This window comes from Neomonachus schauinslandi, chromosome 5 (genome assembly GCF_002201575.2).
Source record: "Neomonachus schauinslandi chromosome 5, ASM220157v2, whole genome shotgun sequence".
Taxonomy (NCBI): Eukaryota; Metazoa; Chordata; class Mammalia; order Carnivora; family Phocidae; genus Neomonachus; species Neomonachus schauinslandi.
Window position 1 is genome coordinate 139,194,494 of NC_058407.1, and position 25,032 is coordinate 139,219,525.

Here is a 25,032-nt window from a genome sequence, read left to right on the forward strand (position 1 = left end):
CAGGCTGCGTAACAAATACCACAGATTGGGTGGCCCAAACAACAGGAATTTATTGTCTCACATTATCCTGCAGATCCCAGAAGGCAGCCAGGACATAGAGCTCTTCCTTTTTTTTTTCTATGATGCATATTACTTCATTGTCTAGATATGTAATGGTTATGTAACGGATCCATTGTGGTGGGTACCAGGCTGCTTACACTCCTTTGCTATTATAAACAGTGATGTGGTGCATAACCTTGCAGTGGTCAGCTCATGCTTGCACAGGTGTACCTGCGGATCAGACTCCTAGAAGTGGGGGTGTCGGCTCAAAGGGCCAGCAGTGACACTCTCATAGAAATTCTGAATAGTTGCTGGGTTGCTTATTTTCAGCGCCCCCCCCCCCTTTTTTTCTCTCTTTTTCTATCCTGGTCATTTGTTTTCCCAAATACAACATAAATGGACTGTCCTGCTTACCTGGGACCTGTCTGCATGCTGTCCTCATGCCTGAGCTTGAGGTGGACACTTTGTAGTCTGTGGGAATGTGGGAATGACTAGGGTTTCCACCCCTTCAGCCTGCTGGCCTCCTCCACTCTGCAGAAGGTTTGGAGACTGCCCTCCAGTGCCCGTCCTGTGCAGAAATCTCTGTCTCAGTGTGACGGTGAGGCTTTTACAATGCATTTCCCAGACAACCATTTAGGTCGAGCACTTTGTCATGTGTTATCAGCAATTTGGGAAACTGAGAGTCTCTTCTATTTTTCTTTTGGGAAGTCTGTCTTTTTCTTGGTGACTTGTAGATAGCTTTGCTCATTCTGGGTTGCATTTGCTCTCTTACTGGGCCTTTTGCGGAACAGATTTCCTTAATTTTGACGTAGTTCAGTTTACCCAAGTTTTCTTTATGTTTAGCAGTTTGGAGTCATGTTTAAGAAATCTCTGCCTAGGGCGTCTGGGTGGCTCAGTTGGTTGGGTGTCTGCCTTCGGCTCAGGTCATGATCCTGGAATCCCAGGATCGAGCCCCGCATTGGGCTCCCTGCTCAGTGGGGAGCCTGCTTCTCCCTCTTGCTCTGTGGCTCCCTCTGCTTGTGCTCTCTGCCTGTCAAATAAATAAATAAAATCTTAAAAAAAAAAGAGAGAGAAATCTCTGCCTACTTCAAGGTCACAGGTAAAAGAAATAGGAAAACATATTTTTCCTATTTCCTTTACCCTTCACATTCAGATCTATCATCTGAAGTTGGAATTTTGTGTGTGGTGGGAGGCAGGAGTCAGGATACGTGGTATCACATAGCGACAGCCAGCCGGCCCCGAGCTATCCACCCTCGGGAAGACCCTGCTTCCCTCTCCTGCCTGTCAGCTTTGTTATAAATCAGGTGATCGTGTACCTGTGGTCTCTTCCTGGACTTCTGTTTCATCAGTCAGTTTGGCCACCCTTAAGTGTACTGCTTCTGATTCACGTTTTCTACCTGGTAGTATTCTGTTTTCCTTCGTACATCTTATTTCCCTTACTAGGCTTATTTGAAGCCACTGAATTCCAAGAAGACGAGCTCTATGACTGACTGATCTTTTAAAAAAAATTTTTTTATTAAGTAATCTCCATACCCAACATGGGGCTTGAACTCACAACCCCGAGACGGAGAGTTGCATGCTCCACTGATGGACCCAGCCAGGTGCCCCTATTACAGACGGATCTTTTGATGATGGCATTGTGTCTGGACACAGTGCCTTCAAGGCATAGTTGCCGGTTGTCGTACATCACAAACATTGAAATAAACTTTCTTTTAAGAGAAACAGCCTACCTGTGTTATCACAAATTCTAAAAGATGCTCAGTATGAAAACCTCCGTCTCCTCTGTTTTCCTGTCCCATTCCACTGAACCACAGGTGTGGCTGGAGAAAACCATTGTGTTCTCATGGTCTGGGCGCTTTTTCTTTTAGTCTGTGGTGGTCCAGTAAGGAGCCAAAATACCTCCTCATCTGCATGGCGTGGGTTAAGGCGGGAAGATTCTAACACCGGCTTCTGAAGAACTCACTGTTGGGTGTTTTGGCACATGGGTACTGTTTCTCCCCCTGCATTAAATGTTATGCCCACGCCCCTTGCCATGTGAGTCGGCAGTGCCCCCCATTAGAGCATACAGAGTTTCCTTCCCTGTTGCATTCATATTGGAATGGTTAGCAAGTGTGTGTGGGAAGATGCTTGAAATGCGTCTGTGTGGTTTAGCTTGGCCTCTTGCCGTGAGAACAGCCCGTTCCTGCTGGGAGGAGACATACAGAACAGGCCTGTATGTGTCCAAGCCAGCTGCGCTAACAAAATACCACGGACTGGGCGCCGGAAACAACAGACGTTTATTTCTGGAGGCTGAAAGTCCAAGATCCAGGTACTGGCAAGGTTGGTTTTTCCTGTCATTTCAATTCCTCCCCTGGGTTTGCAGGTAGCTGCCCCCGGCTCGTCCTCACCTGGTCTTTCCTCTGTGCCCGGCACCCCTGCTGCCGCTGGGCACCCACATCTCCTCTAACCGTAAGGGCACAGTCAGGCCACCCTCACGGGCTCGTTTTGCCTTTGCTGCCTCTGGAAAGGCCCTGCCTGTAAAAGCAGTCACAGGCTGAGGTCCTGGGGATTAGGACTTCAACACAGCAGTTCGGGAGGGGGGCACAATTCAGCCCATAACTAGACCTAAAGACCAGTCCAGCCAATCCCAGGAGGCAGCAGAGCCGTGAGCAGGAAATAAACGTCCGTGGTTGGGGTTGTTTGTCAGGTAGGAAGCCTGCAGCAAAGGCTGACTAATATAAACGTGTCTTGTATTCACTCTTCTTTTTCTTATGGAGGTGAAATTCACATCACACAATGAGGCACTTTAAAGTGTACCTTCAGGGGCGCCTGGATGGCTCCGTCCGTCTGTTAAGCGTCCCACTCTTGGTTTTTGCTCAGGTCACAGTCCCAGAGGCCTTAGATCGCGCCCCGCGGGTAGTTGGCTTCTCCCTCCGCCCGACCCCCATGCTCTCTCCCGCGCTCTCTCAAATTAATACATCTTAAAAAAAAAATAATGACATGTACCTTCGGTGACATTTAGTGTGCTCACAACACTGTTCCTTTAGTTCCTAATGGGCAGAGTCAGAGAGGCTTTCGCCCGAGGAAAATGCATCCATCCATTCTTTCACTGATGGGAAAACATCTTCGTGGAAGTACAAATCTTGTGGTGGTGGGAGCTAAAAGCCGAACCCTGTGATACCGGGAAGCGTGTCCTTCCTCACAGGCACAACCCGACATTTGCTGCGGGCCCCGTAATGCCTTGATTTATGGGGCCCACGTTTACAGAGTGGTCAGCACCTGCAGGCCCTGCTCTTGAGTCCAGGGTCTTGGTGGTGAAACAAAAACAAAAAACAGGCAAAAAAAAAACCCCAAAACAAAAAAAACCTGCCTTCATGGGGCATGCATTCTAGAGGAAATCAGATTCAATAAGTAAGTAATCAATAGCACGTTCAGTGGTTTAAAAGGGCTAAGAAGAAAAATGAACAGGGAAGATTGCAAGAAAGGCCTCACTGCGATGGGGGTTTTCCGTGGGGATGATGCTCCAGGGAGGCGAGCGCGGCTGTGAGCAGAAGCCAGTTCTGTCCCCTGTGGGTTACAGCCAGGCCTGTCCCAGCAGAGGTGGGAGCCAGGAGGAGCCGAGGAGGGCTTCTTTGCACATGCTCACCCTCCTGAGGCTGGGCCCCTGCTCCCAGGACCAGCCCTGCCGCCGCTGCAGACCCGGCAGGTGCACCGGGCAGGTGCAGGCTGTAGACAGAGATGCAGAAGTCATTCACGTGTCCATGCATTTCAACCAGCGAGGTCACCTGCAGGGGAGGTTCAGCCCCACCATGGCGCAGGGGTGTGTAGAGGTGGGCAGGTGAGGCGGAGTCAGCCACAAGGAAGGAACAGCACTCTGAAAGCTCCCGGAGGACCCAGGAGCAGTTTTGTGCGACATGTGACATTCGCCCCATTTCCTTCCCAGCCAGGGCTGGTAACCCCCTCCTCAGCGGGAAACATGACGATGGGCGGGAATCTGAAACTTCTTCTGTGGAAGAATTTCATCTTGAAGGTGGGTAAGGTGCTCGGGGAGGGGTGGGGCATTGGCGTCTCCTAGGGAGGGACTGGATGTTGAAGTTAGGTTGGGTTCTAATAACGGATTAAAGAAAAAAATCAACTTTACTTGGAATGAGGCCCCTCTCTGCAAATACGGCCGGTTCCCACTGGAACTCTGCAGACTGTCATCACTGAAGCCCGCACCGTCGTTACTGGTTTCTCACCGCCGATGCGTGGAAGTCAGACGGGGAGGCGTCTAGCTCGTTCCCTATTATGCAGGGAGGGAGAGGGCTTTTCACAAGGAAGCCTCGCCACCCGGCGACTCAACACGTGTGTTCTGCTTTGGATTACCACCCGCTTTCCTTTCCATTGCAGAAGCGGATGACCCTGGTCACCATGCTAGAGATCCTGGCGCCACTGCTGTTCTCCACGATTGTCATGTATCTTCACCTGAACAGTCTGCCCAAAAAAAGGCCTCCTTTGAACTACCTTGCGATCAACATCAGTTAGCTGCCAGACTTCTTCTATGTCCCCATGCAGACTAGGTACCAGCTAGTGTACATCCCTTCCAAGAGCAGGACGTTGAAGGCTATCATGGAAATGGAGAAATCCTTTGACATTGAGTTTGAAGGTGAGACACAGAGATGGGGTACGGGTACGGAGGGAGGGCATTTTTCCAGAGTTGGAGGCCTTTGCCGGAGGGTGCTTATGGTCGTGATTCCAAATGTGGGGTCTCCAAATCCTAAAAAGTCTGCAGAGGTGGTCGCTGGGGGAGAGCAGCCCATTCTGATCCTGCAACCACACCTCCCAGAGACTTGAGAGATTCTGAATTAGCGTTCCGACTGGTCTCTCTTCTCCTCTTGACCCCTCCTAGTCCAGTCTCTGTGTGGATCCAGGAAGATCTCTCAAAGGTCAGTGGGGTCTGGCCAGCCGGTGCCTCAACCCCTCCTGGGCTTCCACTGCACAAGGAGCCAGGCAGGCCCTTCTCTGGGCTCCCCTGCACCCCACACACCTCCCGAGGGCTGTGCCTTCCTAGCCCTGCAATGGTGCTGAGCAGAGCAGGCAGCTGGGGTTTAGGTCTCTCACCTGTGCCTCTGTCTCTCTTGGAGCCCTGCTGGCTCCGCTCACAGCATTTTGATTCATGCTTCATCACATGGCCCACTAACAGCTCTCTGTGCTGCACCTGCTGGGCACAGAGGGCAGAGGCCCGTGTCTGTCCTGGGCATACTCCGTGCCTGGCACACACTCGCTGCTCAATACATTATTTATTGGGCGGAGTAATGCACTTAGGTAGATACAGCTTTTCAAGACGTGGAGTCCACAAAATGTGGAGTGATTTTCCAAAGTTATACTATGTGTTTTTGTAAAAGTATTCCAATAACACAGAAGGTACAAAGTGGAAAGAAAGGGCTGTCCTCTCCTAGCTTGGAGCGCTACTCGGTGCAGACAATTCTTTCAAAGGCCCTCCATGGCCACGTGTGTGGGGACCGCTGTTTTGTGCTTCATGCTTGCCTAGTGCCCTGAAATACCATTCCAATTCAGTTGTATCTTTCACAAATGTGAGATTATGAAACAAATAACAACGGAGAAATCTTCTCTGGGGAGGTGATATGGTAGTGAAGCCGTGAGGGTGAGGGACAAGCCATGCAGGGTGGGAGGGTGACCTCAGGACTCAGGGGCGGCCAGCAGTGGTCCGCCTCAGGGTCGGGGAGCTGGCAGCTGTGGGCAAGGAGAAAGGAAGTGGGGAGAGTGGTCCCAGTGAGGTCGGAGTGTCTTCGGGAGCCTCGAAGGTCTTGTCGAAATCCTGGATTTCCTTCTCCTGCCCAAGGCCGCCCGCCGTGGGAGGGGTTTTAAGAAGAGAAGTTACATGATTTGTTTTAGAAGAGCCATCTCTGGCTGTTCTCTGAAAGAGAGACTGGAGCCCGTGGTATTCGCAGACATTCAGGAGGAAGTGGATGGCGGGGGGGAGGAGACATGCAGGCAGACGGAGCTGTGTGGATGAATTCGAGATCAGTCTGCAGCGGAAGGGGCGCCTGGGTGGCTCAGTAGTTAAGCGTCTGCCTTCAGCTCAGGTCATGATCCCAGGGTCCTGGAATTGAGTCCCGCATCGGGCTCCCTGCTCGCTGGGGAGTCTGCTTCTCCCTCTGCTTGTGCTCTCTCTCTCTCTAAAATAAAATATTTTTTTAAAAAATCTGCAGCAGGACGTCGCGGGTCAGAAGCCCTCCTGCCTGCTTTGGACCTTTCTCGGTAGGTGGCCCTCCTGCTCCTGAAACATTCACTTTGCATCTGGGCTGAGTTTCCATCCCATTTCCAGGGACCCCTCAGTGGCCTCCGCAGAGAAGAAAACATTTCTATTCTGTCTTCCCTGAAGATCCCACCTCAGGCAGTTTATCTTTTTTTGGGAGCGAGGTCTTGAACGTTTCTTTTTTTTTTTTTTTTTAAGATTTTATTTACTTATTTGACAGAAAGACACAGCGAGAGAGGGAACACAAGCAGGGGGAGTGGGAGAGGGAGAAGCAGGCTTCCCACTGAGAAGGGAGCCCAATGTGGGGCTCGATCCCAGGACTCTGGGATCATGACCTGAGCCGAAGGCAGACGCTTAACGACTGAGCCACCCAGGCGTCCCTTGAACGTTTATTTCTGCCTTATTGCTTCTGACTCATGTCTTGTCTCGTCGCAGTGTGTGTTCTGCCCTTGGTCCTGTGCTGACTCCTGCTAAGAGGAGTGTGGCGCTTACTGTGGGTTCCGGTGCTTTCCTTCCTCGCGTGACTTGCGGCCACCTGCCGTGTGCTCAAGTGTTTGCAGAACGGCTGAGGGAGTGAGTGAGGCTTGCGGCCCCTCGGCCGAGAAGCGGGCGCCCCTGCACCTGCTCAGGGAGGATGGCAATGGGCGGGCAGCGGAGGCCTTCCCGCCAGCCCCTTGCTGACTGGATTTTCTCTCTGCAGTTCTAGGCTATTCTTCGGTGCCCGTCTCTGAAAGTTACATAATCCAGGACCCCAAAGCCTTCTACATGTGGGCCGGAATTGTCTTGAATCACCACTTCAATGACAGCAAGCAGCCCCTGCCGCTGGAGGTAAGGACAGCCCTTCTGGAACAGCATGACGGCGCTGCCCAGGCCCGGGGGCGAGTCCGTGAGGGAGTCTTGTCACCTGAGCTGCCCCTCTGTTGTCCTGTGTTACTGTCCTGTCTTACTTCCGGAGGAGGTAAGCAAACGCTCCGGGCTTCACCTCTTACAACCGGGCCCGGGGGCCCCTTCCGGTTCTCCGATTCCTTATAAGGGAAGCCTTGCGCAGGGGAACCTCCTGCCGAGGGAGGAGGGCCACCCGTGCAAACTGCTTGATTACGGACTGGGTGCCCGCTCCGCAGCCACTGGCCGTCTAGCCGTGGGAGGGGCACTAGCCTTTCTGGGCCTCAGTTTCCTGACCAGTGTAATGGGAGTAATAGTAGTTCCTAACTTGGAGCATTAAATGAGTCTGTGCCCAGGAGAGAGCCGGGAAGAGAAGCATTTTCCAGAAGGACTGGTCTTAGTTGCCGCCATGACTAATATGGACTCAAACGTGGGAGGGCTTTCTGGCAGTGGTTCCTGTCTGGGGGTGGGAAAGCTTTGGCGTGGTGCCATACCCTCACGTAAAGATTGTCAGAACTTGCTTGGGGTGTTGGAAGGCGGAGGCAGACTTGTTTATAAACAACCAGCAATACTTAGCGAGCACATAGGAATGCCAGGCACACCCAGGGATCATCCGACAGGATCCTGCAGTACATCTGGGGTGGGCACTGTTAACATCCTCCCCACTTTACTGACGAGGAAACCGAGACAAGAAGGTCAAATGACTTGCCCAAACACTGCCTTCCTTGAGGGGGCTCTCCCGGGATGGTGGCGGCAGACCACCGTGTGCTCCCCAGAGGGGACAGCCATCCCTGCTGTCCCAGCTGGCCTTGGGCGCAGGTCTGCTCTGTCCTGGGTCCTCTCTGAGCATCAGGATCTTATGACCAAGGTTGTCCTCCCTTTATCCTCCACAGATCAAATACCACCTGCGCTTGAGCTGCATTCAGAGGAACTCCTTAATCTCGAAGGTGACAACATACCACGATAAGCTAGAAGGCTGGGGCACATCCCTCCTTTATCCTCCGAACCCGAGCCAAGTGCCCCGGGCCTTTGGACATTTTGACGGGGGACTCCCTGGTGAGGAAGGCCATGTGCGTGGCCCTGTGTGCACCTACCTGGTTCCGAACGTTTCAGAAGAGGTTGAGGGAGTTACGTTTAGAAATGTGTCACTGGGTAAAATGCTTTCATTCTAGAGGAAGTTAAAGCAGCAGTTAAGTGTTTGATTTGTACTGATACTGAACTGCTTGAAGGAAGGATGGAAGCATTTTACAGGAACCAGGAGGGTACGTTCCTTCTCATGCTCCTGTGTGTACTAACATTTGCTTTAGCTTCCCACAGGCTGGGGAGCAGCCGCGGGACAGCAGGGGCACCCGTTCATCCTCTCCTGAAGGATGCACACTCCCCACATCCCTGTAGAGTTTTGGGATACTTCTTTGTCGGGGGTTCAGGGAGGCCTCCCTGCAGGGAACGAGCTGCTCATAGGAAACTGAGCTGCCAAGCTGCACTTCACTGTGGGATGAGTGCACAGCTGACGTGGAGCCTTGGGCCTGCAAGGCCAGCGAGGGACAATGTAAACCGAGGGCTCATAGATTCGTGTGATTTTAGAAAGGGTACCAGCCGCTCTGCAGAGGAAACTCTCCTACCCACAGTCAACACCATGTGACAGTTGCTGGGATTTTAGTATCAACAACGTGTTCCTCCCATGTTCATCCTCCCGGATCTGGGGGTCCGCGTAGGGCTGGGCCATTGAGAGACCTTGGTCACCTCCACTTCACTGCTGCATGCCCCACCCTGGCTCTGCCCACAAGGAGGGCCAGGAACCCGTGCTTGAAGGTGGGGCCATTATCTCTTAAAAGACCCCCAGGCCTGGCGTCTTTGCCCTTCAACCTATTTTTCCCAAAAGCTGACCTCAGCCCACCGACTACGCTGTATCAAAACAAGGGCTGCTTACGATCAAGATGGTTTTTGAGGCTTGGCAGCAAAATCCGATGCCCATAACCCTTGGGTCACAGCAGTGACAGTTCAGAGACAGTCACAGTCAGGGAGGGGGGCTGTGGTCTCCCAAGTGCTTTGAATTTAACCATCTCACATGTCCTGGATGATTAGAAGTACAGAGCAGGCACCCTTACCCTGGAGCCTGAGCGCTTAGTGGAGGGGATGTGGCCCCACCACGCAAGAGTGTTGTATGGGACATCCCTTGTTTTATGTGTTCAGATCACCTTTGCCCTGTTCTCTGATAAAAGATGCCATCACAGCCACGGGGGCCCGTGGTGACTCTTCTCCTTATTCCACATGGCAACAGGTGGACTCCAGAGAGCCTGTCCTACTCCTGTTGGTGTGTCTTCATGAATCGCTAGCCACAAGCATCTGATTCATCAGGTGTTCTGCTGCATCAGTCTTCCTGGGTCTCTCATGCCTGGTGTTCGCTGTGTTCTCATGCAGGATACAGCAAGGGAGGCTTCCTGACCCTACAGCATGCTCTGGACAAGGCCATCATGCAGCACCACGCCCACAATGTGATGACCCAACTGTTCAAGAACCTCACTGTGCTTGTGAAGAGGTTCCCGCATGGAGCCTACATCCAGGACACGTTCTTGCTGATCCTTCAGAACGAGTTCCCTCTTCTGCTCATGCTCAGCTTCATCGGCATCCAGCTCATCATCATCAATTCTGTTGTCCTGGAGAAAGAGAAAAAGCTGAAGGTAGCCGCACTGGCATGGGATGCATGCCTCTCCCGGGACCCGGGATGTCCGGGAGCACTAATGAAAAATGACCAGAGTGGGAGTGAGGCTAAGGCAGGGGAAAGGTTGCCTAGCTGTCAGAGGGACGTCCAAGGTGAGTTGGAAGGTGGATGTTCTTCCATCATTTGACCTGCTTGCCACTCAGGCAACCCCATCTGTTGTGATGACATGAGTCCTTGCTTTGGGGCTCGCCCATGGTGGCTGTTCAGGAGATGCTTGTGGAGTGACTCCCTGACAAACGCACAGGAGGGGAATGACCCCCAGGAGTAGCTCGCTGTCTTGCTGCTGCAGCCGGGAACACTCTCCAGGGAGCCCCAGCAGAACACAAGGCTGATCCTGCGAGTTTCTCTGCCTTCTGCGCTCTGGGGCCATGCCCGCCCTCTACCGTGACTTCTCTCCCCACCTTTTGCTAATTTCTTCCCCTTTGATTGATTCTTATGACTGTGTCTAGAAAATAGCCTGCTGGCAGCTCCCTCGACCTTGCTTGGCCTCACCCACCGTGTCTGGTTTGCTCCGTGTTCTTGCACACACAATGTGCTCTGCCGGAGGCAGTCTGCGAGGCTGCCGTGGGCATCTCCACCCAACGTGGTGAGACAGCCGGCTCTTCTGTTTTCCCTAGGAGTATATGTGCATGATGGGAGTGAACAACTGGCAACACTGGGCTGCCTGGTTCACCATGTTCTTCATCTCCGCCCTCATGGTCGTCTCTTTCATGACTGTCCTCTTCTGCACGCAGGTACGTGTCTCGGGCCCTCAGGATGTGCTTGGCTATGCAGAGGGGTGGGTGGCGGTGCTGAGATTCGGCAGCTGGAGAGAGCACAGCTGGTGATGAGCACCTGGGAACCCTCAGGTGGATGCGAGGTGGTGCTTACTGAAAGAGGGGATCAGGCGCGGATCGTGCACCATCCGGGAGATTGCCCTCCCGCCGTTCCCGGCTCTGCGAGGACTGGACACAGGCGTGATTAACTTCGTTAGGGAAGTGGAATTCCAAGAGATGTATTTCATGAACTTTAAAACATTGCAAATTTTACACTCTACAGATAGTTGAAAACAGTTTTTGTAAGAGATGAGGACATTCTCTCAGGCCCGTGCTACCTTGTTAAATTTTCCTTCTACGCTGCTGTTGAAATTTGGTGTTCCAATCTGCTTTCATTTAATGACTAAATTATAATCCACCATGTGGATGTATGAAAATTTGCCTTCTAAATTACCAAAGTTGGGGCACTTTGGATATGGGAAGGCAAGAAAACCCAGACCACACAGCAAAACACGTAAAACAAAGAAAATGGCCAGAAAGCATTAAAAGGAGGAGGTGTCAGCTTCCCAAAGGAATACCATAGTCATCTGTAATAGTGACGATGACAAATGGCATAAACTCTCTCATTAAAGCAAAAAAGATTCACACTGGGTCAAAAACTGAATTCGGACTTACACTTTCTTTAAAAAAGGTACACGGGCTGAGCATCATTTGTGAATGGTCGTGGACACTGGATCAAAGTCTGCCTTAAAAAAAATCTGTCTCTGTTGTTTAATTAGGATCATCTTGTAAAGTTTTTTTTAAATTTCTGCACTGTTAACGGGTATTTCATGCCTCCTCCTCATTCTCTCCACGTAAAAACGACGTGTGTCTATGACTACAATACAGGTGAACGGTGTGATGGTGTTCAGAAACAGCGACCCTAGCTTGATATTCGTTTTTCTACTGTGTTTTGCCATTGCCACAATTTTCTTTGCATTCATGATCAGCACATTCTTCCAAAGAGGTGAGTCCTGATACAATTTTCTGTCAGGGAGGGTGTTATTGCTTCTGTTTCTGGCAGTACTGCTACTCAAGTTACCTACAGCATGAATTATTATTCCTTCAAAGCCAAATTTTCATCTCTGTGGTTACTTTAGCAATAGCCTGATTCCATTCCCCGTCCAAGGCTTAGGGAACCATCTCATGTATGTCTGTTTTTCTGCTTCATTTGGCTGCTAAATGTCACTTCAAACAGATGCAAATGGTTAAGTCCCAACTTGGAAGGAAATGAGGGATAAGGCATCAGTGCAGATAGTTTTCCAGGTCTTTTTTTTTTTTAATTTTATTTATTTATTTGAGAGAGTGAGAGAGAGAGCACAAGAGGGGGTAGGGTCAGAGGGAGAAGCAGACTCCCCGCCGAGCAGGGAGCCCGATGTGGGACTCGATCCCGGGACTCCGGGATCATGACCTGAGCCGAAGGCAGTCGCTTAACCAACTGAGCCACCCAGGCGCCCCAGTTTTCCGGGTCTTGATTGTGAACTTGGGCACAGTAATAGGATGGCTTCTGAGACACCATAGTAAGACCAGAATTCCTGGGACTTTGGTCCTGTCAGGAGGGGTGTTCCCTCTAAAATTATTGGTAGAGTCAATGAACTACTAGGGACAAAAATAACAGGAAATAGGGTCAAAGTCAGAGCATGGGAGAATGGACTGCTGATTCAAATAGAGAGGCAGAGGTAAAAACATTCATGGAGGGTGGGTCTAGTAGTTGGTGACAAACAGGGCTTACAAGAACTTGGGGAAAAATCAAATGTGCATAAATGAAGCCAGGCAGTTTACTCTATATATTTGTGAATATTTTACATTAAGTATCATGTTCTAAGATTCTAATATGTGGGCCCTGGCACATACCGACTCTACCAGGGTAGGAGTGGGTTCTTCGGGAGGTTGACTGGGCCTGGACACCGTCTCCTGATTCGAACTCTATACCGAGTTCTCCACTATCCTCAATAGCTCAAGGGCAAGCATGGCGGTGGCGGGGGGGGGGCTGTCAAGTAAGAGAATTATGGGGGGACCTGGGAGCATGACTATCAAAGGATGCTTGAAAGCTAAGGCTAATATTGGGCTGAAGGTTGAAGCCCCCCAAAATTGAATTTGCGGTGAAGCATAAGAAATAAGCAGAGGGCTGGAAAGAAAAACCAAAACCAACGAGGTCAGAAGCACAATAAAGCAAGACCAGAGTGGAAAGCAGATAGTAGGCAAGAGTCCCAAGTGAAAGCAAAAATATACCACATAACATCAGGGTTTATGATCACTTGATTTTTCATGAAGGGGCCAAGAGAATTCAACAGGTAAGGAATAGTTTTTTCAACAAAGAATGCTGGAATAGCTGGATATCTACGTACACAAGAATGAAGCTGGACCTCTACATCACATCATACATAAAAATTAACTCAAAGTGGATTATAAACCCAAAGGTAAGCGCTAAAACAACAAAACCTTTAAAAGAAAATCCAGGCATAAATCTTTGTGATCTTGGGTTAGATGGTGTTTTCTTAGACATGACACCAAAAGCATAAGTCATAAAAAAGAGGATTGATGAATTGGACTAAATCAATATTAAAAACTTTTGTGCTTCAAAGGATACCATCAAGAAAGTGAAAAGACGACCCACAGACTTGAAAACATCTGCAAGTAATGTATATCATGAGAGACTTGTATCCAGAATAAATAAAAGAAAACTTAACAACTAAAAAATAAAAACACAGATATTTCAAACTCATTATATCGGCCAGCATTACCCTGATACCCAAGCTGGAAAAGACATGAGACCAATAAAACTACAGATCAGTATTCCTTATGAACAGAGATGTAAAAATCTTGAACAAAATACTAGCAAACTAAGTCCAACAGCATATTTAAAGGATTCTACACCATGCCAAGTGGGATTTATACCAAGAATACAAGAATAATTCAACATCTGAAAAACAGTAAATATAATACACCACCTGAATTGAATGAAGGAAAAAATAAACACAATTTTATTCACTTTTATTTGTCTCAATTGATATTGAAAAAGCATGTGACAAAATCCAGTACTTTTCATGATAAAAACATTTAATAAACTAGAATATAAAGGAATTATCTCAACCAATAGTGAGCATTTACAAAAACCCCACAGCTAACTTCATATTCAATGGTGAACAATTGAAAGGGTTCCCCCTAAGATCAGGAAAAAGATAAGGATGACCACTTTACCCCCTGTTACTCAACATTGTACTGGAAGTTCTAGGCAGAGCAATTAAGAATGAAAAAGAACTAAAACGCATGCAACTGGAGAGGAAGAAGCAAAACTCTCTCTATTCAAACATGACACGATCTTACATAGAGAAAATCCTTAAGAATCCACAATGGGAACTTTTAGAGCAATTAAATGAATTCAGCAAGTTTTCAGGCTAGAGATCAACACACAAAAATCAGTTGTGTTTCTATACACTAGCAGTGAACATTCCAAAAAAGAAATAAAGAAAACAATTCCACTTAAAATACCCCCCAAAATAAAATACCCAAGAATAAATCCTCCCAAAGAGATAACAGACTTGTTGAAAGAAATCAAAGACAACTTAATGCAATGGAAAGACATCCCATGTTCATGGATTGGAAGACTTAGTATTGTTAAGATGGTCATATTCCCCCAGATTGATCTAGAGATTCAATGGAAAGCCTATTAAAATCCCAGATGCCTTTTTCTCAGAAATGGACAAGCTAACACTAAAATCCATATAGATTTGCAAGGGGCTGCAAAAAGCCAAAACAATTTTGAAGAAGAAGAACAAAGTTGGAGGACTCACACTTCCTGGTTTCAAACTTACTACAAAGACAAAGCAACAGGGATCAAAATAGTGTGGTACTGTCATGAGGATGGATATACAGACTGATGGAATAGAACTGAGAGTCTAGAAATAAGTCCATACATCTAATAGCCAATTGATTTTTGACAAGGGTGCCAAGACCATTTAATGAGGAAAGAATAGTTTCTTTAAGGAATGGTGCTGGGACAGCTGGATAGCCACTTGGGACTCCTACCTCACTTCATTCCTTAGACGGCTGAATAATATTCCATCATATGGATAGACCACATTTGGTGATCCATTCATCTGCTGATGGACACTGGGTTGTTTCCACCTTTTGGCTACTGTGAATCATGCGGCTGTGACCATTCGTGTACAAGTGTCTGTCTGAGTCTGCTTTCAATTCCTTCGGGCATATACCTAGGAGTATAAATGCTGGGTAATATGGTGATTCTATTTAACTTTTTGAGGAATTAGCAAACTGTTTTCTACGAGAAACAACAACATTTTACATTTCCAGAGCATAGTACATGAGGGTTCCAATTTTTTTTTTTTTTGAGAAATGTCTGTTCAAGTCTTTTGCCCATTTTTCACTTGCATCATTTGTTTTGTTGATGCTGAGTTGTAGGAGTTATTTATGTATTTTGGATATTAATCCCTCATCAGATATGATTTGCAAACATTCTCGCCCCTTCTGTGGGTTGTCTTTTTACTTTCTTGATGGTGTCTTTTGATGCAAAGAAGTTTTTTTTTTTTAAAGATTCCATTTATTTATTTGACAGAGACAGAGAGAGAGGGAACACAAGCAGGGGGAGTGGGAGAATGAGAAGCAGGCTCCCCGCTGAGCAGGGAGCCCGATGCAGGGCTCGATCCCAGAATCCCGGGATCATGACCTGAGTCGAAGGCAGATGCTTAGCGACTGAGCCACCCAGGTGCCCCTGATGCACAGAGGTTTTTAATTTGGTTAAAGTACAATCTCTCTTTTCTTTTGTTGCCTGTGCTTTCAGCCTTTTCAATCTTGGGGCGCCTGGGTGGCTCAGTCGTTAAGCGTCTGCCTTCAGCTCAGGTCATGATCCCAGGGTCCTGGGATCAAGCCCCGCATCGGGCTCCCAGCTCCGCGGGAAGCCTGCTTCTCTCTCTCCCACTCCCCCTGCTTATGTTCCCTCTCTTGCTCTCTCTCTGTGTCAAATAGATAAATAAAATCTTAAAAAAAAAAAAATCCGTGATTTATAACGGTGCCCCAGGAAATGCCTCACTGGTGATCCCTGAAGGGTGTGAGAGCTGCCGCCCTCAGTCTTTCCATAGTCCAAGTGCAAAATTCCGTAAAAGGCTGCCTCCCTTCTGCGATGCCGAGGCACCTGCAGACACCCCCAGCCCCGCTTCCGTGGCGGGAAGGGGCTTGTGTCACCTCGTGCGTGGCTGATGGCCCCGTTGTGTCTTCCCACAGCCCACGTAGCAACTGCTGCTGGAGGCATCCTCTTCTTCTTCACCTACCTCCCATACCTGTACCTCACGTTCAGCTACCGCCAGAGGACCCACTTCCAAAAGGTGGCCTTCTGTCTGCTCTCGAACGTCGCCATGGCACTGGGAGTCCGATTAATCTCCGCGTTTGAGATAAAAGGTGAGCCCTCCCTCTCCCCAGGGAAGCGGCCTTGAAGCTCGGCCACCGTGGGGGACGGCCCAGGCTGACCTATGTTTCTGGGCGGCCCTCGCTGGCGGCTTCCTTCGGCCTTGGGAGCGTTTGCAATACCCTGGCAACTGCGGTGGGTTGTAGGACGGGGTCCACACCACACAGCTCACGGTGTGGTTTGGGAGCAAAACTAAAGCATATTAATGACTTAGGAAATTATACGCCGATGTAGTTGCTTAGATAGAAAAGACACAGATTCACAGTTGGATTCAGTGAACGCACTTAGACCTTTACAGATAACGGAGAGCAATTCACATTCACCGTGTTCCACGCGCACGGACTTGGGGTCGGCCTGGGGGCCTGTCCAGCGGTGCTGGTCTGCTTTCCTCACAAGTACTCCCCCACGTGCTCGTCTGTCTTACGTTCCTGAGGTGGAAGAATTGCTCTGAATGCCGACGATCACCACAGAAGATGGCGGCTAACACATCCAAACCGAGGGCCTGCTGGGCTCCGTAGGCTTCCTGGGTGAAACCGTCCCCCATCTCAGCAGCACTAAGACTAAGATGGCCGGCTGTGGACACTGTAGCAAGCGTCTCTGCGGCGTCCTCGCAGCTCTGGTTCTAGATGCTATGGCTTGGTTTAGCAGCAGAAGGCAGGAACAGGGGTTCTAAGTTGGATCTAGTTTCTGCGTCCTCTTACTGCAACTGGGATAATTTCCAATGATCTGGTCAGAGGCAGGTCAGAGGCATCTATCTACCAATTAACTTTTGTTAAATTGGGATGGTCTCAATGGGTTAAGGGTGCTTAAGATATAATAAAGGGTGTGAAGCTGACCAGAATTTGTTGCAGGTGAGGGGTTTTCCTTAACAAAGCATTGATGAGACCACACTTTACACATAAGCATGGGGGAAAAGTAGAATTAAAAAGGTATCTCTGATTCCTCATATGTTAGGGAATGAATAGGGGAACTTTATGGAGCCTATCTGTTGAAAGCTGAGGAGCTTCGGTTCGTTCCCCCGCTGAGATTCTCTTGGGGAAAGAATGAAACAAGACTAGGGCTACAGTGCAGTCCTGACTTGGGAGTTATGGGTTAAAGCGGCCCACCCGAGCGGGGGGCTGACGGCCCCGGCCTTCGTGCCTCTGCCTCCTGCCATCACTAGGTGTGGACCCCCAAGAAAGGGCGTGACCAGGCTGACTGACAGCTGGAAGCCCTTGACTATGGCCCTGGCCAGCAACTGAGAGCCGGCTTTCTTGAAGGACAGCAGGGAGTCTATCCCTGCGTCCATATCCCAACCCCTCATAAACGAGAGGGCCTTGGGGAAGGTGCCGTGGTGCTGACCACATCGTGGAAGAAAACCCAAGGGGAAAATTGCCCCCAAGAACCTGTCAGAGGCTGGTTCTCTGGCGGAGCTACAGCCCAGGGTCACCCTGCGAGGGCTGTCCAGGGACCCTGGAGCAGGAACATGATTTCGGGTGGTCCTGGGACGACAGAGCCCCCACTCAGGTGCCTGGCAGAAGCACTTTCATCCCCGTCATGGCGAATCCTCCCAGACGGGTTCTCAAGAGCAAAACGCAACATGGTAAAAAGCAATTAAAAACATAAGGAAATAAACCGCCATGGATGAGAGCCAACAGAAACAGATGCACAAAATCCTCACGTTTTTGGAATTACCAAAGCTCAGATTATAAGACAATAATGCTCAGTATATGTTTTTCTATAAAGACATTGTTTGAGGGGAGCCTGGGTGGCTCAGTCGTTAAGCGTCTGCCTTCGGCTCAGGTCATGATCTCAAGGTCCTGGGATCGAGCCCCGCATCGGGCTCCCCGCTCCGCAGGAAGCCTGCTTCTCCTTCTCCCCCTCCCCCTGCTTGTGTTCCCTCTCTCGCTGTGTCTCTCTCTGTCAAATAAATAAATAAAATCTTAAAAAAAAAAAAAAGACTTTAAGACATTGTTTGAATGTATTGTCTGGGTTAACGGTGGCGTTGAAACCGCCGAGAGAGAGTTATGGCCTGGAAGTAGGTTAGAAGAAGAAACCATGGGGGAGGCAGCAAAGAGGATCAAAAAGATGTTAAAATGTGCAAGAAAATTGAGAAAGCATTCAGAGAAGAGTGAGGAGGGCTTTACCCCCATTTAAGCAGAGGTCCCACAGGAAAAGAGAGAAGGGGGTAGAAGAAATCTTCTGAAGAGACGGAGCCCAGATCTGTCCCCAGACCGGATTTCAGGAAGCCCAGCAAATCCCAGACAAGAGTAAGAAGAAGAAATCTACACTGGACACATCAGCGTAAGAGTGAGCACAGCAGATGGCAAGAGGAAAATCTTGCAAGAAGCCTGAGGCACAGAAAGACAAACTGCTTTTCAACAAGAGCCTGAAGACAGTGGTTCATACTAAGAGAGATACCTTTAGGTTTTTTTTTTTTTAACAGGTGGAATTAAAATACATAAGAGGGTTTTTTTTTGTGGGGGGGTAACGTCAGAACCCAAAGGGCGTAAATACTTTCCGGAAGGAGAGGAAAGGTAATTAACTTTAGACTTTGCTATGTGAAGCAGACCCGGTAATTCAGTACTGAGCCCTCCAGAAGGCTAGAAGCAGTGTGTAACTTTCAAACGTAATAGAGAAAGGAATAAGCAAAAGATTGGCTGAGTCCGAAAGCAGCGGAAAGGAGAGAGAACTTTGGTGCTATGCCCACCTTCACTGCAGGGAGGCTGAGAAGTCGGGGAGCAGGATGGGCACAGCTGGCTCAGAACAATCTCAAGGAAACGGATGGGGGGCAGGGCCAGCCCGCTAGACTCCTCCCGCAGCACTGTGCTCCCCAACATAATTAGATAAGCTGTGGGAACCCCTACCCCATCCAAACTCAGCAGGTTTTTGTTTTTGATGGAAACTGATGAGCTGGTTCTCAAATTTAAAGGCATGTACAGAGGACCAAGAACGGCAAAAACCCCTTGAAGAACAAGATGGAAAGACTTGTTTTCCTGGATATGACGATCTACCATAAAACAGTAGTCGTTAAGATTGACAAAAAGGGGCGTCTGGGTGGCTCAGTTGGTTAAGCGACTGCCTTCACCTCAGGTCATGATCCCAGGGTCCTGGGATCGAGTCCCGCATTGGGCTCCCAGCTCTGCGGGGAGCCTGCTTCTCCCTCTCCCACTCCCCCTGCTTGTGTTCCCTCTCTCGCTGTGTCTCTCTCTGTCAAATAAATAAATAAAATCTTTAAAAAAAAAAAAAAGATTGACAAAAAGACCGATAGAACAGAAAAGAAAGGCCACAGCAGGCACAGTCAAAGGCCCAAGGTGATGCTGCAGAGCCATGGGGCCAGTGAATGGTGCTGGCGCACCTGAAGAACCTTCTGGGGAAGGTGAATCGGACTCCAATTCACAGCACACACTGAAACTCTCTAAAGCTTTCGGAGATGATACAGAAGAGTGCACGGCTGTCCTCAAAGTGGGAAAGATTTCTTATTAAGCAAGACACAAAAATAACCAGCCACAAAGACAGATACATTTGACATTAAGACGGCCACAGACAGAATGTAGGGAAGCTGCCGAGGGAGACACACTGAGCCCATGAAAGGCTTGTGTCCAGAATATTTGAAGAAGTCACATACATCAATTAAACGTTAGAATTTGTGGTAAAGCGTGGGGGAGGGAAGACTTGAATAGGCACTTCACAGACAGGAGCCGATGAGAGCCAACAAGCCGGGAGACAATGAAGGGACACGGATTACGGGTTACGGGTTACAGGCTCAGGGAGAACCCCGACAGGCTGGAGGAAACTCAACGAGAGATAGGCTCTCTCAAAGAAACACAAGCTGACAGACTTGATGGGGAGGAAACATTACAAGAAATGTTGAGATCTTTAGGCAAAAAGAATACCAAACCGAAGCTTGGGTCTACATGAGGCAATGAAGAGCAAACGGAAAATACTTTGTTTTTCGTGGGGTTTTTTTGTTTGTTTGTTTTTTGGGGGGTTTTTTTGTTTTGAAATAGGACTGAGTGTCTAAAGCAAAAGTGGGAGGAGCCTTATAACGTTTAGAGCTCCTGCAGAAGTGAGATGTAGGACCATAGCAGGGGTGGGGAAGGATTGGGAAGACGTGTGGACAGTCCTCACACAACATTGTTTGATGACGTAATCTGGTAAAAGACAAATAATGTAAACCGTACAACAACACTGAAAAAAAAATTTTTAGAGGTATAAATAATAAATCAACAGTGGAAATAAAATGGAATCATGAAAACATTCTCCATGAATGCAAGAAAAGGGAGAAAAGGGGAAGAAAAAGAAAGAAAAGTTTGGAACAAATAGTCACGAGCTGGTAGATTTTAATCCCAAGCAGCAGTAAGTCGCACGAAATGTGAACGGTGTAGACAGACCAGTTACAGAAAGGCTGTCAGAATGGATAAGAGGAAAAAGCCAGCCAGATGTTGCCTGCAAACATCCAGCCAGGGGTAGGGTGGGGAGGGGGCGTGCACTCTGGGGGCTTCTGGGGCGACTGACCCCTGGGGGCTGATCACGCGGATATTTCCCTTGGATTGCCTGTTAAAGCTCCATTTTATACATTCGTCAGCATGCACATTCGCAGTAAATACCTAAGTTAACCAGCAATCACGTGTCTGTTGAGGGCGGAAAGTAGCCTTGCCCCTCTGCCATCTGCACCCTGCAGATCCGCACTGAGTGAAGATGGACCTGACTCTCGGGAACCAAGTATGCCCCGCATCCACCACAGCCTCGGGACCCGTCCTGAGTCATGCGAGATCTGATTGTTAGCGGCAGCGAACGGCGACGCTCTAGGCTGGCACGTAGACACCTGTCACGGGAATGGGATCCCGGCGGGTCTCCTGGCCCCCCACAGCAGCATCAGCTTCTCCCCCCCCCCCCCAGCCAGAGGGTGTTGGAAACGCAGGCTCCCCCCGGCCCCCCCGAACACACGTAATCGGAATGAAATCCCCAGGCGCTCCTCAAGCACATTCGAATTTGAGGAGCAGTGATCTAGCCCATCTGGGTGCTCGCCCGCACTCGAACCTCACCTGCGGTGTTGCTGGTTCCTGCCACCGCGAGCCTGCCGGGTGGCAGCAGACGCTCAGTATCTCAGATGTGAGATGAGAAGCTTCATCACACTGGCATTGAGATTTGACACTTGGCATCACACAGACTACTTACCTCCCTTGGCGTCCTGGAACTGGTCCCAAGCCCCTCCTCTGCACCTTCCCATATTCTGGGAGGAGGTGCACGTGACGCCCTAGGGCGGATGGTGAATGAACAATACTGGGACACTTGCTGGCTTGTGGGACAGCCCAGAACCCACACAGGTGGAGTGTGAACGCGAGCTTGCAGGCTAAGGAAGCGCTGAGCTCACTTGGAGGGAGAATTAGCTCAGCGAGAAGAGGGGCATCAGGTGCGGAAGCGTGGAGAAGAGTCTTGGTGACCAGACTCCTCCTTCTTGGTGCCAATGAAATCACTAGCACTTTCGGCAATTTTTAAAATGGCTTATCTCATGGCAGAAACTCACGACTCTCGCTTTCCCCTTCCCTGTGCGTTGCATTCTTCCCCTGACGCCCCGGACACCAACAGTCCAGTGTTGCCAGGGGCCTGGTCACCAGTGGTTTGAGGGGGGAGTTGTGCCTTCCGTGTGGTGTCCTCGTCCTTCCTTTGGCTCAGGCACAGGCATGCGGTGGAAGAATATCGGCAGCATGAGGGGGGAGTTTAACTTCTCCCAGGTGCTGCTGCTGCTTCTGCTGGACTCCGTCCTGTACAGCGTGGTGGCCTGGTGCATGGAGGCCGTGCTCCCGGGGCAGTGCGGTGTACCCAAGCCCTGGTACTTCTTTGTCATGGTGAGTGCCAGCGCTAGTGTTCTATAGACCACGTCAGACCTCTTACAACCCCCCGCCCCCAGTACCCTCACCCGTCTTGGTGGCGTCCTGATGGAAATCTCAAACCCCAGGAAACCTAAGCTGGGTTCTCTAACCTGGATTCACCCCAAACCTATCAGCTTGTGGTCACCAAGGGAGCACGACGAACGAGTCTCAGTATCTCTGACTCTTGCCCCTGGCAAGTTCTTTCAGGAAGAGCCTACCAATTTGGTGAAAGGGATTGAAATCCAACATCTCTACAAGGTATCAGCTCACGAACCTCCTTCCAAGAACTTATGAAATAGCGTGTAGAGGCTTCTGTTTTATTCTGACCGTGGTTACAAGGTACATTCCCTGATAGAGGCTTAATTTCCTCCTGTAATGGTATCCTCAAAATAGGAACCTAACATAAAATGTTTCCTGTTTCCTGTCATGCAGTGAAGTGGGGTTGGATGGAGGGTCTGGATGATGTCCCTTGAAACAATCCCCACACCCCCACCATGCCAACACGGCTGCCCGGGGACACCCTGGAACTCAGCCACTTGGTGGCTGACGTTGATCCTCCACGGTTTACACACCCGATCACTCGGTGCTCCGCTTTCAGGGCTGGCTTCCAGATGGGGCATGTTTGTCTGTCACCAGCGTTCGCCAAGCCTTTCCTGCACGCAGAGCCCTGCGGGACTAGGCACTCCCAGGACAGGATGCCTGGATGTCAGCTCTGGGCCTGGCCCGGCCCACAAAGCATCATTTTCTCCTCCTTCGGCACCTTCTGTTCTTCAGATGCGATGAGCCCAAGGAGAGGCGGTGTCCTTGCCACACTCTATGCCGCCTTCCTCTGCCTGTGGGAGCCCAGGGGGCGGGGTGTCACATCCTAGCCCAGGGGACTCACGATGCGAGGATATCTCCAGCTCCCTCACGCGCTCTGGTCACGGTAGCAGCCAGGCACGCTTGAGGCTTCCACGGGCAGGGATCTCCTTTCTGTTCGCAGAACAGGCTGTCTGCACACACGTGGTTCTGGCACGATTTCTCAGTGGTTTGGCCACGTCATGCAGGGCAAGGTGTGGCTCTAGAAGCAGGAAGACTTCCTGCCAAGCTCTGAGCCCTGCGTCCTCGAGCCCTGGCCTCTGTGGCCCCGGTGCCAGGCAGAACCCCCCGGGGCTGCACCCCCGTCAGACTCCTGGGTAGCCCCAGGCAGCTAAACCCTGAAAGAAGGGCTCCCTGCCGCATTTCCACTTGGATACCCACCGATGGACTGACTTTCATGGGGAACTTGATGTGGGTTGTAGATGCTTTGGGAATGCCACATGCCCGTTAGGGTGTCGGTCACACGTTGAATCTTCCACAGGTGTATCACATGGGAAAGAATAAACACAGAGCAGTCAAAGATCTGACCATGAATCTATTCTAGGGGCAGATCACTGTCCTCCTGGGACACAACGGAGCCGGCAAAACCACCACGTGCTCACAGGTACCCACGCAGGGCCAGCCCCCTCGAGGAACAGAGCCTTCAACACACCTGGAATGTACTTCCATCTCCCCTCCTTAGAGCTCACTGACGTTTAATATGAAGCACTTGCTGTTTGCTTTTTTACCATCTGTAGAGTGGTTGTTCACGTGACCCTGTGCCAGGAAGAGGGAATCTTTGGCTCTTCCAGTCTGTGGAAGGAGATCTCACAAACCATCGAGGAGCTTGCACACGGCTCTGTGTGTCTCTTCCCACACAGAGTGCCACAGAGAGAGGGAGACTATCAGACAGACTTCCCGCTGAGCATGGAGCCCGCCGTGGGGCTCGATCCCACGACTCTGAGATCACGACAGGAGCCGAAACCAAGAGCTGAACCCACTGAGCCCCCCCAGGCGCCCTGAATCTACTTACATTGATTTAGAGTAAGGAGATGTGTGGGAAAGAAGGCAAAGTCATATCACATGTTCGTACTTCAAAAACCTGAAAACCATCTACTTAGCCACTAGTGTGCGTTGAATAAAGAGCGTATATTCATAACAATGAAATTTTACTAGCCTTCCCAAATTATATGAATTTTGTGGATGTGGAGAAATGGCCTCAATAGACCATTTAGTGAAAAAGCCAGTTAAAAAACCAGAATTTATATTTTCCCGTTTTTGCTAAAAACTTTAACACGTGAGGGGCGCCTGGGTGGCTCAGTTGGTTAAGTGTCTGCCTTCGGCTCAGGTCATGATCCCAGCGTCCTGGGATCGAGCCCCGCATCGGGCTCCCTGATGGTCGGGAAGCCTGCTTCTCCCTCTCCCACGCCCTCTGCTTGTGCTCTCTTTATGATAAATAAATAAAATCTTAAAAAAAAAAAAAGAATACACAAAGGTACACCAAACAGTGTTACCAGTGGTCATATTTACACGCTGGGACCTGCATCCTTTGTGTGCTTTGCTATACTTTCTTCTTGTAACCTTGTTGCAAATAGACTTAAACGAAGAAGATGAGAATAAAAATGAGAATAAAGGACACTGATGGGTGGGCTGCGAAGCCCCACACATTCCCACAGGCACCCGGCACTGGGTGGAGTCATTCCCGGGGGCTGACTGGGAATCAGAGGTGAATCAGTCATGGGTCTCAGTTCAGAACAGTTAGATGCCCCAAATACCGTTCTCCTGAAACCCATTTCCGTAGTATCACTTACTGCTTATCGCAGTGCGATTTGTTTCCACGTGCCTGTGTGTTCTGTTCACCTAGTCAGACGGGCACTCCTCAGAGGCAGGAAGGATGTCTCTTTCACCAGATGTTACTGATCATGGCAAGGAATGAGGCAGTCTGCATGCGGACAAACACAGGGCATCCGTAAGCCTCCAGCTGCGGTGTGCTCGGGCTGAAGACCTTAGCATATGTCTTGCACTTGCTCCTAGGTCTTATTCCTCCTTCAGGTGGATGGGCCTATGTCAATGGATATGAAATTTCACGCGATATGGCTGAGGTCCAGAGGAGCCTGGGCTGGTGCCCCCAGCACGACATCTTGTTTGAAAACCTCACAGTAGCAGAGCATCTTTATTTCTATGCTCAGGTGCGTCTGTGGGTGGCACACTGTGTTTCCTCTGCATCCATTCTTGGGGAGGCT

The 25,032-nt window shown here is 49.8% G+C and overlaps 1 protein-coding gene across 1 annotated transcript in view; it reads left to right on the forward strand.

Moving 5' to 3' along the window:
- Window positions 1-3,994: 3,994 nt before the first annotated feature.
- Window positions 3,995-25,032, forward strand: part of LOC110587806 (ATP-binding cassette sub-family A member 17-like) — a 60,687-nt gene continuing 39,649 nt past the window's right edge. Inside the window, 12 exon segments of the mRNA XM_044915254.1 lie at window positions 3,995-4,048; window positions 4,408-4,663; window positions 6,978-7,105; window positions 8,053-8,215; window positions 9,581-9,840; window positions 10,499-10,615; window positions 11,525-11,642; window positions 15,917-16,090; window positions 21,756-21,944; window positions 22,119-22,210; window positions 23,292-23,414; window positions 24,793-24,978. Coding sequence (XP_044771189.1) covers window positions 3,995-4,048; window positions 4,408-4,663; window positions 6,978-7,105; window positions 8,053-8,215; window positions 9,581-9,840; window positions 10,499-10,615; window positions 11,525-11,642; window positions 15,917-16,090; window positions 21,756-21,944; window positions 22,119-22,210; window positions 23,292-23,414; window positions 24,793-24,978 — 1,860 coding nt within the window.